Source organism: Aptenodytes patagonicus, unplaced genomic scaffold, assembly GCF_965638725.1.
Source record: "Aptenodytes patagonicus unplaced genomic scaffold, bAptPat1.pri.cur scaffold_77, whole genome shotgun sequence".
Lineage (NCBI taxonomy): Eukaryota > Metazoa > Chordata > Aves > Sphenisciformes > Spheniscidae > Aptenodytes > Aptenodytes patagonicus.
Genome location: NW_027472026.1, coordinates 213,079 through 228,698, shown reverse-complemented (window position 1 = coordinate 228,698; position 15,620 = coordinate 213,079). Strand labels below are relative to the sequence as shown.

The 15,620-nt window shown below is 49.1% G+C and overlaps 1 protein-coding gene across 3 annotated transcripts in view; it reads right to left on the bottom strand.

The window, feature by feature from the left end:
- Positions 1 to 7,774: 7,774 nt before the first annotated feature.
- Positions 7,775 to 15,620, bottom strand: part of NRBP2 (nuclear receptor binding protein 2) — a 30,051-nt gene continuing 22,205 nt past the window's right edge. For all 3 annotated transcript variants that reach the window (XM_076363645.1, XM_076363643.1, XM_076363646.1), the window contains exons 15-18: positions 12,460 to 12,513; positions 11,944 to 12,007; positions 10,957 to 11,012; positions 7,775 to 9,083 (exon numbers count right to left, since the gene is read on the bottom strand). In XM_076363645.1, the coding sequence (XP_076219760.1) occupies positions 9,015 to 9,083; positions 10,957 to 11,012; positions 11,944 to 12,007; positions 12,460 to 12,513 (243 nt within the window). In that variant the 3' untranslated portion in view covers positions 7,775 to 9,014. The remainder of the gene's footprint in view (positions 9,084 to 10,956; positions 11,013 to 11,943; positions 12,008 to 12,459; positions 12,514 to 15,620) is intronic.

Below are 15,620 nucleotides of genomic sequence, written 5' to 3'. Positions count from 1 at the left end.
AGCCCGGCTCGCTAGCTGCGGCCTTCAGTCTGCCCTAGCGCCGGGACGCGGCGTGAGCCCCGGGGGTTTCCGGCCGTACCAGGCCGGGCGGGGCCGGGCCGTGGTTGTACAGGCCTGTACGGCGCGGTCATCCACCCCGTCGGCAGCAAGCGCGGGACTGGGGAGTCGGAGCCTGCAGCGCTGCTGCTGCCGCGGCCAGAATCCTTCCGGGCACCGGGGTCCTCGGGGGGCGGCGGTCCAGAAGCTGTTGCTAGCTGCCAGAGTGGCCCGTCCTGCGGGCAAAGACTGTGCTGTAACGTGCTAGAGGCGCTAAAAACAGAGGGCCCTGACTGTCACAGGGTGGTCCTTGGTCGCTACGTGGGCATCCACAGTTAAGAGCCCCAGTTACCTGTTGTGGGAGATCAGTAGCTGCTGAATATGCAATTTGAGAGCAGATCCAGGACCCATCTGCTGAGAACTGCTGTAGTGAAACGTCACCCTGGTATCTGAATTTGTCCCCAGCCTGTCCCTTTTGCTCTTTATTCTTTTCAGGTGGGTCCCTTAAATGCAAAGGCAAGGTCAAACAGCTTGGCACAAGTGATCTCTGTCACAGGGGATGGAAGTGCTACTCTGAAATAGGAAGGGCCCCCAAAAGACATCACTTCCCAAGGTGGTGGTTCCGCTTTAAAGTGAAAATGCTGTTGGCAAGTGACAGAGAGATGTGCTGTTACACCTTGCACTTAATTAGTTAAACTGGCATGAGACTCTTGTGGCCTCTTGGCCCCCGCTACAGAAGAGATGCAAGACTAAGGAAAATCTATGATAAGTTTAGAGATTCTGAAAGCCTATCTTATAAAAGATTTAGAAAGTTCAGGCCAATAAAGCTTATCAAAAGCAGTTAAAAGATGACTTAACATCTAATTACCATTATGATGAGAAAGTCTTGCATTGCAAAAGTTCTCTTCATCTAGGAGATAAAGGTACAATATCTGAACATAATTATTTATTGGAACATAAAACAGTGTGCCTTATTTCTAGCCTAAATTTAAGTGACAGCAGTTAACCCCTGGAAAACATTATTATTGAGACATAGTGGATTCCTACATTATGCAATCTTTCAAGTAAGACTAGATACTCTACTAAAAGGTGTGCACACCACAACTATAATATATGGGCAGAAATTACAATCCTAATTGAAGAAGTCAGGCAAAAACACCAGGAGGCCTGCATGGATGAACAAGGAGCTCCTGGACAAACTCAAACACAGAAAGGAAGCCTACAGAGGGTGGAAGCAAGGACAGGTAGCCTGGGAGGAATACAGAGAAATTGTCTGAGCAGCCGGGGATCAGGTTAGGAAAGCTAAAGCCCTGATGGAATTAAATCTGTCCAGGGATGTCAAGGGCAACAAGAAAAGGTTCTATAGGTATGTTGGGGATAAAAGGAAGACTAGGGAAAATGTGGGCCCTCTCCGGAACAAAACAGGAGACTTGGTTACCCGGGACACGGAGAAGGTGGAGGTACTCAATGACTTTTTTGCCTCGGTCTTCACCGGCAAGTGCTCAAGCCTCACCGCCCAAGCCGCAGAAGGCAAAGGCGGGGACTGGGAGAATGAAGAGCTGCCCGCTGTGGGAGAACACCAGGTTCGAGACCATCTAAGGCACCTGAAGGTGCACAAGTCCATGGGACCTGATGAGATCCATCCGCGGGTCCTGAAGGAACTGGCAGATGAGGTTGCTAAGCCACTATCCATCGTATTTGAGAAGTCGTGGCAGTCCGGTGAAGTTCCCACTGACTGGAAAAGGGGCAACATAACCCCCATTTTTAAAAAAGGGAAAAAAGGAAGACCCAGGGAACTACAGGCCAGTCGGTGTCACCTCAGTGCCTGGGAAGATCATGGAACAGATCCTCCTGGAAGCTATGCTAAGGCACGTGGAGGACAGGGAGGTGATTCGAGACAGCCAGCATGGCTTCAGCAAGGGCAAGTCCTGCCTGACTAACCTAGTGGCCGCCTATGATGGAGTGACTACATCAGTGGACACGGGAAGGGCTACAGATGTCGTCTATCTGGACCTCTGTAAGGCCTTTGACATGGTCCCCCACAACATCATAGAATCATAGAATCATTAAGGTTGGAAGAGACCTCTAAGATCGAGTCCAACCGTCAACCCAACACCACCATGCCCACTAAACCATGTCCCTAAGCGCCTTATCTACACATCTTTTAAATATGTCCAGGGATGGTGACTCAACCACTTCCCTGGGCAGCCTGTTCCAATGTTTCACCACTCTTTCAGTAAAGAAATTTTTCCTCACATCCAATCTAAACTTCCCCTGGCGCAACTTGAGGCCATTTCCTCTTGTCCTATCACTAGTTACTTGCCCACCTCGCTACAACCTCCTTTCAGGTAGTTGTAGAGAGTGATAAGGTCTCCCCTCAGCCTCCTTTTCTCCAGGCTAAACAGTCCCAGTTCCCTCAGCCGCTCCTCATAAGACTTGTTCTCCAGACCCCTCACCAGCCTTGTTGCCCTTCTCTGGACATGCTCCAGCACCTCAACATCCTTCTTGTAGTGAGGGGCCCAAAACTGAACACAGTAGTCGAGGTGCGGCCTCACCAGGGCCGAGTACAGGGGCACGATCACTTCCCTACTCCTGCTGGCCACACTGTTTCTGATACAGGCCAGGATGCCATTGGCCTTCTTGGCCGCCTGGGCACACTGCCGGCTCATGTTCAGCCGGCTGTCGACCAACACCCCCGGGTCCTTTTCTGACAGGCAGCTTTCCAGCCACTCTTCCCCAAGCCTGTAGCGCTGCATGGGGTTGTTGTGGCCGAAGTGCAGGACCCGGCACTTGGCCTTGTTGAATCTCATCCAGTTGGCCTCAGCCCATCCATCGATCCAGCCTGTCCAGGTCCCTCTGCAGAGCCTTCCTTCCCTCGAGCAGATCAGCACTCCCGCCCAACTTGGTGTCGTCTGCAAACTTACTGAGGGAGCACTCGATCCCCTCATCCAGATCATTGATAAAGATATTGAACAAGACCGGCCCCAAAACTGAGCCCTGGGGAACACCGCTCGTGACCGGCCACCAACTGGATTTAACTCCTTTCACCACAACTCTCTGGGCCCGGCTGTCCAGCCAGTTTTTTACCCAGCAAAGAGTCCACCTGTCTAAGCCGTGAGCCGCCAGCTTCTCTAGGAGAATGCTGTGGGAGATGGTGTCAAAGGCCTTACTGAAGTCCAGGTAGACCACATCCACAGCCTTTCCCTCATCCACTAGGCGGGTCACCTGGTCATAGAAGGAGATCAGGTTGGTCAAGCAGGACCTGCCTTTCATGAACCCATGCTGGCTGGGCCTGATCCCCTGGTTGTCCCACTCATGCCTTGTGAGTGCCCTCAAGATGAACCGCTCCATAACCTTCCCTGGCACCGAGGTCAGGCTGACAGGCCTGTAGTTCCCCGGATCCTCCTTCCGGCCCTTCTTGTAGATGGGTGTCACATTGGCAAGCCTCCAGTCGTCCGGGACCTCCCCCGTTAACCAGGACTGCTGATAAATGATGGAGAGTGGCTTGGCGAGCACCTCTGCCAGCTCTCTCAGCACCCTCGGGTGGATCCCATCCGCCCCCATAGACTTGTGAGCATCCAGGTGGCGTAGCAGGTCATTGACTGCTTCCTCTTGGATTATGGGGGGTTCATCCTGCTCGCCGTCCCTGTCTTCCAGCTCAGGGGGCCGAGTACCCTGAGGATAACTGGTCTGACTGTTAAAGACTGAGGCAAAGAAGGCATTGAGTATCTCAGCCTTTTCCTCATCCTCGGTGACAATGTTCCCCCCCGCATCCAATAAAGGATGGAGATTCTCCCTGGCTCTCTTTTTGTCATTAATATATTTGTAAAAACTTCTTTTGTTGTCTTTAATGACAGCGACCAGATTGCGTTCTAGCTGGGCTTTTGCCTTTCTCATTTCCTCTCTGCACGACCCAACAAGATCCCTGTACTCTTCTTGAGTCGCCTGCCCCTTCCTCCACAAGCGGTAAACTCTTCTTTTTTTCCTGAGTCCCAGCAAAAGCTCCCTGTTCAGCCAGGCCGGTCGTCTTCCCCACCCATTCTTCTTACGGTGTATGGGGACAGCCTGCTCCTGCGCCTTTAAGACTTCCTTCTTGAAGAACGTCCAGCCTTCCTGGGCCCCTTTGCCCTTCAGGACTGTCTCCCAAGGGACTTTCTCAACCAGCGTCCTGAACAGGCCAAAGTCCGCCCTCCGGAAGTCCATGGTTGTGGTTTTGCTGCCCCCCCTCCTTACTTCACCAAGAATCGAGAATTCTACCATTTCATGGTCGCTAAGCCCAAGACGGCCTCCGACCACCACATCTCCCACCAGTCCTTCTCTGTTTGTAAACAGCAGGTTGAGCGAGGCACCTCCTCTGGTAGGCTCACTTACCAGCTGTGTCAGGAAGTTGTCTTCCACACACTCCAGGAACCTCCTAGACTGTTTCCTCTCTGCTGTGTTGTATTTCCAGCAGACGTCTGGTAAGTTGAAGTCCCCCACGAGAACAAGGGCTAGCGATTGAGAGACTTCTGCCAGCCGCTTGTAGAACGCTTCATCCGCCTCTTCATCCTGGTTGGGTGGTCTATAACAGACTCCCAGCAGGATATCTGCCTCGTTGGCCTTCCCCCTCATCCTTACCCATAAACAGTCAACCGTATCATCATCACAATCGTTGAACTCTAGACAATCGAAACACTCCCTAACGTACAGGGCCACCCCACCGCCTCTCCTTCCTCGCCTGTCCCTTCTGAAGAGTCTATAGCCATCCATTGCAGCACTCCAATCATGAGAGTCACCCCACCATGTTTCTGTGATGGTGACTAAGTCATATCTCTCCCGCTGCACAATGGCTTCCAGCTCCTGCTGTTTGCTGCCCATGCTGCGTGCATTGGTGTAGATGCACTTGAGCTGGGCTATCGATTTCGCCCCCAGCATCGGCATGCCACCCCTAGGCTCATCTCTAGTGAGCCTGGTTTTATCCCCTTCCCCCTTCGAACCTAGTTTAAAGCCCTCTCAATGAGCCCTGCCAATTCATGAGCCATGATCCTTTTCCCCCTGTGAGACAGCTGGACTCCATCTGCTGCCAGCAGGCCCGGTGCCGTGTAAACCTCCCCGTGATCAAACATCCTTCTCTCTAAACTGGAGAGGTATGGATTTGATGGGTGGACTGTCCGGTGGGTGAGGAATTGGTTAGATGGTCACATCCAGGGGTGTGACCGTCAACGGCTCAATGTCCAGATGGAGGTTGGTGACAAGTGGTGTCCCGCAGGGGTCCGTATTGGGACCGGTACTGTTTAATATCTTCATCAATGCCATAGACAGTGGGATTGAGTGCACCCTCAGCAAGTTTGCAGATGACACCAAGCTGAGCGGTGCGGTTGACACGCCAGAGGGACGGGATGCCATCCAGAGGGACCTGGACAAGCTCCAGAAGTGGGCCCGTGTGAACCTTATGAGGTTTACCAAGGCCAAGTGCAAGGCCCTGCACCTGTGTCGGGGCAACCCCCGGTATCAATACAGGCTGGGGGATGAAGGGATTGAGAGCAGCCCTGCCGAGGAGGACTTGGGGGTACTGGTGGATGAAAAGCTGGGCCTGAGCCAGCAATGTGCGCTTGCAGCCCAGAAGGCCAAGCGTATCCTGGGCTGCATCAAAAGAAGCGTGGCCAGCAGGTCGAGGGAGGTGATTCTGCCCCTCTACTCTGCCCTGGTGAGACCCCACCTGGAGTACTGTGTCCAGCTCTGGAGCCCTCAGCATAAGAAAGACACGGACCTGTTGGAGCGGGTCCAGAAGAGGGCCACAAAAGTGATCAGGGGGATGGAACACCCCTCCTATGAAGAAAGGCTGAGAGAGTTGGGGTTGTTCAGCCTGGAGAAGAGAAGGCTTCGGGGAGACCTTCTTGCAGCCTGTCAGTACTTAAAGGGGGCTTCTAAAAAAGATGGCGGCAAACTTTTTGGCAGGGCCTGTTGCGACAGGACAAGGGGGAATGGCTGTTAACTAAAGGGGGCTGGATTTAGACTAGATATAAGGAAGACAGTTTTTACGCTGAGGGTGGTGAAACACTGGACCAGGTTGCCCAGAGAGGTGGTGGATGCCCCATCCCTGGAAACGTTCAAGGTCAGGTTGGATAGGGCTGATCTAGTTGAAGATGTCCCTGCCCACGGCAGGGGGGTTGGACTAGATGACCTTTAGAGGTCCCTTCCGACCCAAGCTAGTCTATGATTCTATAATTCTTCTCCCAAGTAACTAGCGATAGGATGAGAGGAAATGGCCTCAAGTTGCGCCAGGGGAGGTTTAGATTGGACGTGAGGAAAAATTTCTTTACTGAAAGAGTGGTTAAACATTGGAACAGGCTGCCCAGGGAAGCGGTTGAGTCCCCATCCCTGGAAGTATTTAAAAGACATGTAGATGCAGCAGTTAGGGACATGGTTTAGTGGGCATGGTGGTGTTGGGTCGATGGTTGGACTCGATGATCTTGGAGGTCTTTTCCAACCTCAATGATTCTATGATTCTATAATTAGCTGATCAGACTTGACTATCAGTGTCTGAGGACACATCCCCTTTCCTGTACGACTTCCAAGCGTGAGTGCAGGATTTCCATTCTTGTGCTGGTGCCAGTTATGCAAAAAAGGATAAGTGTCCTGCTGGACACCAAGCTGACTGTGAGCCAGCAATGCGCCCTCGCGGCAAAGAAGGTCAACGGCATCCTGGGCTGCACCAGACAAAACCTTGCCAGCTGGTTGAGGGGACTGATCCTTCCTCTGCTCAGCACTGGTGAGGCCACATCTGGAGTGCTGGATCCAGAGCTGGGCTCCCCAGGACAAGAAAGACATGGACTCACTGGAGTGAGTACAGTGAAGGGCCACCAAGATGCTGAAGGGATTGGAGCATCTGTCGTAGGAGAGGCTGAGTGAGCTGGGGTTGTTCAGCCTGGAGAAGAGAAGGCTCGGGGGGATCTCATCAATGTGTACAAATATCTGATGAGAGCGTAAAGAAGATGGAGCCAGGCTGTCCTCAGTGGTACCCAGTGACAGGACAAGAGGCAATTGGCACAAATTGAAAAATGGGAAATTCCATTTGAACGTAAGAAAATGTTTTTTTTTTTTCTGTGAGAGTGGTTCAACATGGGAACAGGTTGTGCCCAGAGAGACCCCATCTGTGGAGATACTCAAACCTGACTGGACATGGTCCTGGACAACCTGCTTTAGCTGACCCTACTTATGCAGGGGGGTTGGACTAGATGATCACAGAGGCTGGAAGGGACCCCTCTTGAGATCTAGAGTGGTCCCGTCCAACTTCAACTCTTCTGTGATTCTGTGAGAACAGCCTGTCGTGTATTGGAAACACCCTGCAGTAGCTGGTTAATGAATTCATCATTGCTGAGTGCAGCACAGCCAGTAGCAGGGAAATCCATTGGTCAAACTGAGCTGTGACAATGTCAAATAAAACAAAGAAATCAGTCAGGTGAAATGTGTTAAAGAAGAGCTAACTAGCTCATCAGGGAAATGAAGCAGTTGGTATAATGAAGGAATTTCTCAGTTTGCAGAGGCGAGTGCAAGCTTGTTCTGGAGAAAGTGATTTCTGAGTCAAGCAGCTGTATGATGTTTCTCCACTGAATTCCTTCTCCACCCAATTTGCCTGACTTTGTGGATAAGTCTGTTGAACTCAGGGAAGCTATTTCACATCTTCTTAGTTTAACTGTAAGAGTGACTAAGAAATTATTGAGCGGTTTGCTGAGTGGAGTGCTCTGATGAGATAAGCTGCTTTCAGTGGCTTTATTGATTTGTCAGTTTGTAAAGTCGGCACAGCATAGCACAACTGGGAAATACAGCACAAGTTGGCAGCTCAGCATAGCATCCTAGCATGGCAAACCCAGCCCGGCGTGATACAATTGGTGCAACACCACAAAGCGCAGGCAGCGTAATGCAGGCAGGACCACATGGAGGACCTGGCACAGCGCAGAACACCAGCACAGCGCAGCATGATACAGCTGGTTCCACACGGCACAACGTGAACAGCATGGAGCAGCACTGCATGGCTTTTGCAACACAAATAATTCCTATTTGCACTTTTCACCAACTGAACCTGACGTGCGCAGCAGCTAAGATGATTGCCCCTTTCTCCAGGCTAATGATTGAAGTTCTAAACACCATAGGAGAAACAGGGAAGGAAGAGACATCAGGGTTTTTCCCCTTAAGATGCCATGAGATTTTGGAAGGCCGTAAGACAAACTGGGGAATGACAAAGGTTCTGTTCAGCACCAGTGAGGTTTCTGCTGGTCCACATGTTTGGATCCAGCTGGTGGGTTTGGATTTCCGGAATTTTGTCTCATGCCATATCAAGTCCAACTCACAAAGTCCTCTCTTCAGCTTACACCAAGATGTGCAATTCTAATTACAAGGCATCAAAGTGGTTCATCTGTGCTGGGGAAACCTTAACAAAACAGGGTGTAAAGAATGGAGTGTGGCAGATATTGGAAACTGCGCCAGAGCTTTTCAAGCCTGCTCCTTTCCTCCCTTCTGCAAGTATTATCAGCTGGCAAAGAGGAAAAAAAAAAAGCTTTGGGACCTGCAGTGAAAAAAGCTTATCATTCCCAGAAGGAAATTTGTCAGTCTGGGGGATTCTTGCAGCAGCTTTGCATCTTCACAATCACCATCAGGAAGGGGGTGCTACTCCACTCCCCCACACCTCACAACTCCCTTTGGCTTGCTGCTTCAGGAGTGGGGACCAGAACATGTACTCCTGCTTGGTCCTGACTTCTCTTGATGCACATGTAATTTCGCGTGTTTGCCGATTACTCCTCCACTTGCTGTTGTCTTTTCACACCACAGCCCAGGCATACACCTCTCATGGACTGCAAAGGTTCAGTCAGGAGTGAGTGCCCGGTCAGTCCTGCTGGAGGAAGTTTGATCAGGAGCCCTGCAGTTTCTTCTAGTCTGGTACACTTCCCGTCCCCTGTGGTACAGGGGGACCACTCTGTCCCAGACTGCAGTGAGGTGGCTCACAAGGGAGGAGACCGGTATTTGTGGAAGGCATTTTCCAGGAAGTTAGCCAGCTTTTCACAGTCGTCCTAAAATAAAAAAAAACATGCCAACAGGTCGGTTTGGCTTGGCTACCTCGGGCATCTCCTTCCTTACATGATTCCATTCCAAGCCACCGATTTCACACCTGAGTTTTGATATGGGAAGAGAACAACTCACACACACATCTGGAACATACTACTAAGAGTTATCATATTTACTGAATAATGCCAAATGACCAATCAAGAATGGAACCTTTTTGTGTCAGGTGCAATACAAAGGCAAAAGAGCAGACAGTTCTTTAGAGCTTCCAATCTGAAGGAACAAAACAGGTCCAGCTTCTTTTGTTTAGTTTAATTTCAACTTAATTAGCTGACCACTGGATCTAAAGTTATTTTCTATGGCCATCTGTTTTACAATATCCTCACTGCTAACAAAAATAAAAATTAATGTCACTTTTTGTTGGTCTGGCAACTATTTTGTACAGAAATCTCTTTTCTGACACATTCAGGAGTAGGTGGTTTCTAACATAATTAGAATGTTTATTCCTTAAGAAAGAAATTAATGAAATACACAATGATATGTAAAGGATGCAAAACACCCACACCTTGTACCATAGCGAGGTTTTGGAATTGCCAGAAACAAACTCAAAATTCTCACTCAAGTGAAAAATGCAGAACCAGTTGTTTTCTTGTTGCTTAGATGCACCCCTTTGTCACTACTGCTGCTAAGACAAGATTTGTACGGCATAGGTGGTACCTTTTGTTAGAGCAACCACTATAGTTGAAAAACCAGATGAGCATTTGGGTACACAAGTCCTTCAGGTCAGAAACAAGCAGCATACTTCCAAGCTAAATACAGGCTCAGGACATTTGCTCAGTTTAACATGGTATGAATCAGTTATACCATCTGAGAGAAAAGGTAGTCGGTACCCATGGAGCAGAAAAGATGTTAGAGAGGGGAAGATGTGTTAAAAGGAGGTTATCTCCTAGAAGAAAGAAAGAGAAAGGTAATTTACAGTCCATGGAACATGGACCTGTGTGAGGTATATTCTGCAGTACTAGGTTGCCCCAAATGCCACGTATTTTCCAGAGCACAGGAGAAAGCACCCCAGTGTGTCAGTGCCAAACTGCACAGCCACCATGCTCAGATGAAGAAAGGAAGAGAGTCTAAGTGTACTTTTTTCCAGGTGTACTTGCATAAATTTTTCACTCAGTGAAGCTGACCCCTTCCTTGTCTAATGTCAGCATCCACAATGAGGAATTCTCCAAAATTTTGCCTACAGCCCCAGAATTCCTAACTTGTACAAAATAAAAATAAATACACTTTTAATTCTCTCCATGCTGCCTTTCCTGGAGGCTATGCTGCTGAGTAATCTGAATGATGGGGCTGCTCTGAATTATTTCTTGGGACTGTCTGCAAACACCTAAGGAAGAGCCCAGAAGTTCAATGCTGGGGTAGGCCATCTCTTCTGGCAGACAGAAATCTGCAAAGTGAGTTAAAAGCAGCTGTCCAGGCAACACCGGCTATCGGGGCAATTCCTCTGGGAGATGGGAGGTGGCATCAACTTCCTTCCCTTGGCACTCTTCTGGTTCTCACATTCAGAATCACTGCGAGATTGACGTAATTAACCCTGCCATCACAATACGGCTGTCCCCTCAAAACAGCAACCTGGAGTTAGGCATGAACAAAGTATGGAGAAAAAAAAAAAAAAACAACAAAAAAAAAAGGATGTGTTGTCACTCACTGCAAGGGGAGTGAACACAGCGCTGCAGGCTGGCCTCTGTGGCTGCTTTCTGGCTGCTAGATGGGGAATGGAGGAGCTCTTACTCCTCTGAGGCATGAGGTGTCACACGGATTTGGGGACTGCACTTGGTAGCACGGTGCATGCACGACTGAGATGAGGAGTGGCAGGAGGCTTACCTCGTGGATGAATCCATAATGCACCAGCTCTGTGGCCAAGTCCTTGGAGTTATCAGCTGCAGAGACAAGGAATGGTGAGAACATTAAAGTTCATACATCTCAGTTCTTCCTCTACCAGTGCCTCTACCCCAACCTGCAGCACGCCTGCATTATGCTTCATTATGATCTAAGGGCACATGCTGTATACTTTTTGTTGGCTAAGTAATTGCTAAGTAATCCTGGGGCAAACAGAGCACAGAGGTGGGCAGTAAATGGGAGTTGAACACGGTACTGGGCAGGAATGAGCTCCAGTCCCAAATCACACAAAGCACAATAGTCTTGGCAATGTGTCACTTCGAGATTTTTTTGCTTGTTTTGGCTCAGCATGAAAAGCAGGCAGGCCACTACCTGTAGGCAGAAAAACACAAGGAGCTCGTGAAGCAGCAACTCTCAAGCATTGATTTCCAAGCTTTATGCTTTAGTTTTGGCTGTAAGTCAGTCAAGGGACGCCAGCTGCATGGCCTCCAGAAGGCTCCTGCATGTTTTAGGAAGGAGCCTGCTGTGCTGGACCCACTCTGAGGAGAAGCACCCTTCCCCAGAGCCATGGGGCTTCCTCAGAGGAGAGTCCACCTTCCCCTTTGAAAGGTATTGCAGAGACTGCACCAGTGTTGGGAATGAGGGAAAAATTCACTAGTGTTACCCCAAGAATTGCACACATGTCCCAGGGTGAAATGCATGTTCTTGATGGTCACTCACTGGACTCCCAAAGTTCACTTTAGAGTGCAGGTTACTACCACATGCCAGAGGCTATAAGCTTAGGGTCTGAGTGGACAAGAACTGGTACCACACGGATATTAGGGTTTAGTCTGCTCGCCCAGTACAAGAAGGAAAGAAAAGCTGGCTGTAAACACAATCTGTGTCTAACACAATCTGAGCCTAAACCTGACCAGGGCCACCAGGCAATACTTCTGCATTCATGCACAAAAATTTACTTGCAAGTAAACCTACTGGGCAGCAAGTCGTAGCTCAACTGTCGATGCAATTTGTCCTCCAGGATCAGCAGAAGAGTAAGCTGCAGAAAGAAGAGAGTGCTCTTTACAAATGCCAGTTTCTCCATAAGAGAGAAAGATGCTGACTCTTCCATCAGCACTAGAAACTGCTGGCAGTGGTGAACAGGGAGGATGTTGGTAACTGCCGAGATGCTGGATGTCTTTGGCAGAGTAGTTTGAGTGTCTTAGAGGAATCTGCTCTCAACAGTTACAACTAACTTGCAACTGTTAAACTAGGCATAAGTAGAGTTAAAAGATGTCCAGACAAAGATACCAAGGTCTTCCTGCAGTGAGAGGGGGCTGGTGGCTTCATTCTTCTTCGGGCTTCTTTTATTATAAAGGGACAAGAGTAAGTCCTTTGGGTACTGCAGCAAACTGGCTGAGACCAAACTTTGTCCCAGTCAGATGCCAGAGATGGGTACAGAGAGCAGGTCTTGCCCCAGTGCCTCATGTAGAATAGGAGCTGAATACTTACGTGCCACTGGGTCTTGTCTTCATTCAGCTCCATGTTACATTGCATTTGCACCACCTAGAAGAGGCCAAAATCAACATCAGCTTGGACACAGTCCCTCTGGCTCCCCAGGCCTGCTTTACTTCTGCTCTCTAAGCATGACTCAAATTCCTACTTAAACTCCTTAATTCCAGCTGCCAGCCTGACCTTCCACTTCTTCCCACATTTCTAGGAATTGTCTGGATGGAGCAGCTGAGGGTTAATTTAAGCCAGTATCCAGCTACGAACCATGGCCATCGTCAGCTGATTGAGAGGTGGGTAAGGGAGCCCTGCGCAAGGTGCAGTTCTGGGAAAACTTTACAACCAGGATGAATTCTTCTGCTCCATTTGCCAGGGGTAGGCTTCCCCCTAAAGCTCTGCCCAAACTCTTGGGTTATGTTTTAATATTGTACTCGTTCATGTCCTTATGGGATGACCAATCCTTAAATCAGACAAAAGAGCAAAACTGAAATCTTGAATATTATTAAAATGACATGGATTTTCTTCTGGAAACCCTGCATTGCATCATAGAACATTCAAATATTATTAATTATGCCATTAATAATGGCATTTTATTAATATGTCAGCTTCAAGTTCCTATGAAGGAACTGGGTCAGCTTCAAGCTGGGTCAGCTTCAAGCTTCAATATGTCAGCTTCAAGTTCCCATGAAAATGGTTCACACCAGAAGTCGTGTTGTCTGGGAAAAGGAAAGCCAGAGAGAGCGTGCAATTGGTCAACCCAAAAGACAGGAAACCCAGCGAGTAATCAACATCCCTGTTCCACGCAGAGTTTAACAGGGTTTCATTTATATTCCTCGATTTCAAGCTTATGCTCAGAGGTGAGTTATGTGCATGTTCCTTCCTCTGACCCAGCACCCCTCTACTACAGCTCCTCCCTATGACAAACATCCCTGGGCATTTAGCTCTCTCAGTCAGGAAACTTGCTGTCTTCTGACCTTTATCATCTCCAGGCCATCCATTTCTCTAAGAAGAGCTGACCAGTGTGACTGTATGCCCAAGGTGGGTGCTCTTTCCTTACACACTGTCTGGCCATGTGCTCCTTTACATACTGAATTACACTGAACTGCGCAGCATCTTGCAAACATCAAAGAGAAGGCTGATGATGTCTGAGTGCATCATTGCCACCTGCTCCCCACCTCTCTACCTGATGCCCGTGATCAAGGTATCATTTAGGTGGGAAGGGACATCAGGAGGTCTCTAGTCCAAGCCCCTGCTCAAAACAAGACAAACAGTGAATTCAGACCAGGCTGTTTAGAGCTCTACCCAACTGGGTTTTGAAAACCTCCAAGGAGATCACATAACCTCTCTTGGCCCCTGGTCCACTGTTTAACCATCCTCACCATGAAAAAAAATTTCCTTGGATCCATTCAGCATCCATGTTCTGGTGCCTCCCAGAATAGACAGAGAGTCTGCATTGTAGCTAGGCTCATTTGGGACTTGCAGGTTTGTCCAGCTGCAAGTTTTCGCAAAATCTGTAGAAACTCAGTGCCTCTGAGATTACTAGTCCTTTGTCAAATTGGGTAAAAACTAATTGGTTGAACACATTGGTCAGACAGACAACGCACTTGCAGAACTTACCTTGGGGCACTAGGTGAAAAAGCAGCATATAACAAATGCAAAGAGGGGAAAAGACATAACTGCGTAGGTTTACGTTTACATTTCTCTAACGTATCCGATTGATCACCACAGCACTCTCACTAAAAATAAGCACTGAGCAGTATGAATAAAGCATAAGTTAAGTGCACTGAAAGCTGATTCTCAGACAGGTATGAAGAAACCACTGCGGATGTACTTTTCAAAGGGAGGCATTACACAGGATCTTGCAAGAATAAGAATTAGGTTTAGCCCTACAGAGCATTTTTAACATTAATTCAATGCAAGTATGAAATTGCATTCATATCATCCACAGTAACACAATGACAGTGCCATAGGTGATTAATGATGAATGACTAGAAGTGTCATTACAGGGAAATACCCGGTACAAAATGGGTTTTTAAGAAAGAGAGATGCACACAGACCAATGAGTTCCTCTGACTGCTCTCAATGATGGCCAGCAGTTCAGGAGACAGAAACCGCTGTAAGAAGTGCCATGCCTAAGCTATGCCCTGATGATGGTGGCCAACAACCTTGTCTCCCCATATGCATGTCAGCAAAGGACAAATGCCAACTCTTGCCCCTGGGAAGGAATAATCCCTGGCAAGAACACAGGCTGGGACTGCCTAGCTGGCAGAAAAGCTTTACTGGCTCTGCTGGAAAGACTCTGGGGTCATGGTGGGCAGCAGGCCGGACATGAGCTGCAATGTGCCTTGGCAGCAAGGAAGGCCAACAGCATCCTGGGGCACAGCCAGGATATTGAGGGAAATAATTATTCTCCTCAGCACTTGTTAAACTACATCCAGGTACTGCATCTAATTTTGGGCCCCCAAAACAAGAAAGACATTGATAAACTGGAGCAATAGAGAGCCATCAAAATTATCCTGGGCTGGAGTGCTTGCCCTCTGAGAAGAGGCTGAGGGAACAGCGCTTGTTCAGCCTGGAGAAGAGAAGGCTTTGGGGGATGCAATGGCAGCCTGCCTATACCCATGAGGAGGTTATGCTGCAGCGTTGAACTGCTCTGTTCAGTGAGGGATTATACCATGGTTTTGGAAGGCTTCACTTCTGCTCAAATACCCTTGCATTGTGTCGGTACTTCCCTGCCCTCCCTGCCTGGCACCCCTTCCACTCCCCTCAGGGGTCCATAAACCCACTTGCAATGACCTTCCTGCCCGTGACTTCAGTGTCGGGGCGTGCAGTCTTGCCTGTACAGTGCCAGGCAGAACAGGGCCTGATCTCAGCTGGCGTCTCAGCATGCCACTGTAGTGTCAATATCAAACAATGATGGGATTTCAAACCTACACCCCAGCAACAAGGCACAGAATACACCGTGCCACCGAGCTGCCTGTGGACGTGTGAGGAGGGAAGGCAGAGCCAAAGAAGCAGAGGCAATGGGGCTGCTCCAGAAGGTCTCAGGTGAAACGGACCTCACTAGCTCAGCCAAAGGGACTGTGACAGTCCTGGGGCAGCCAATGCAGCAAGGAGAACAGCTCTCACCTGGGCTGGAGTTCAGTGCATGGCTAAAGGGAGAG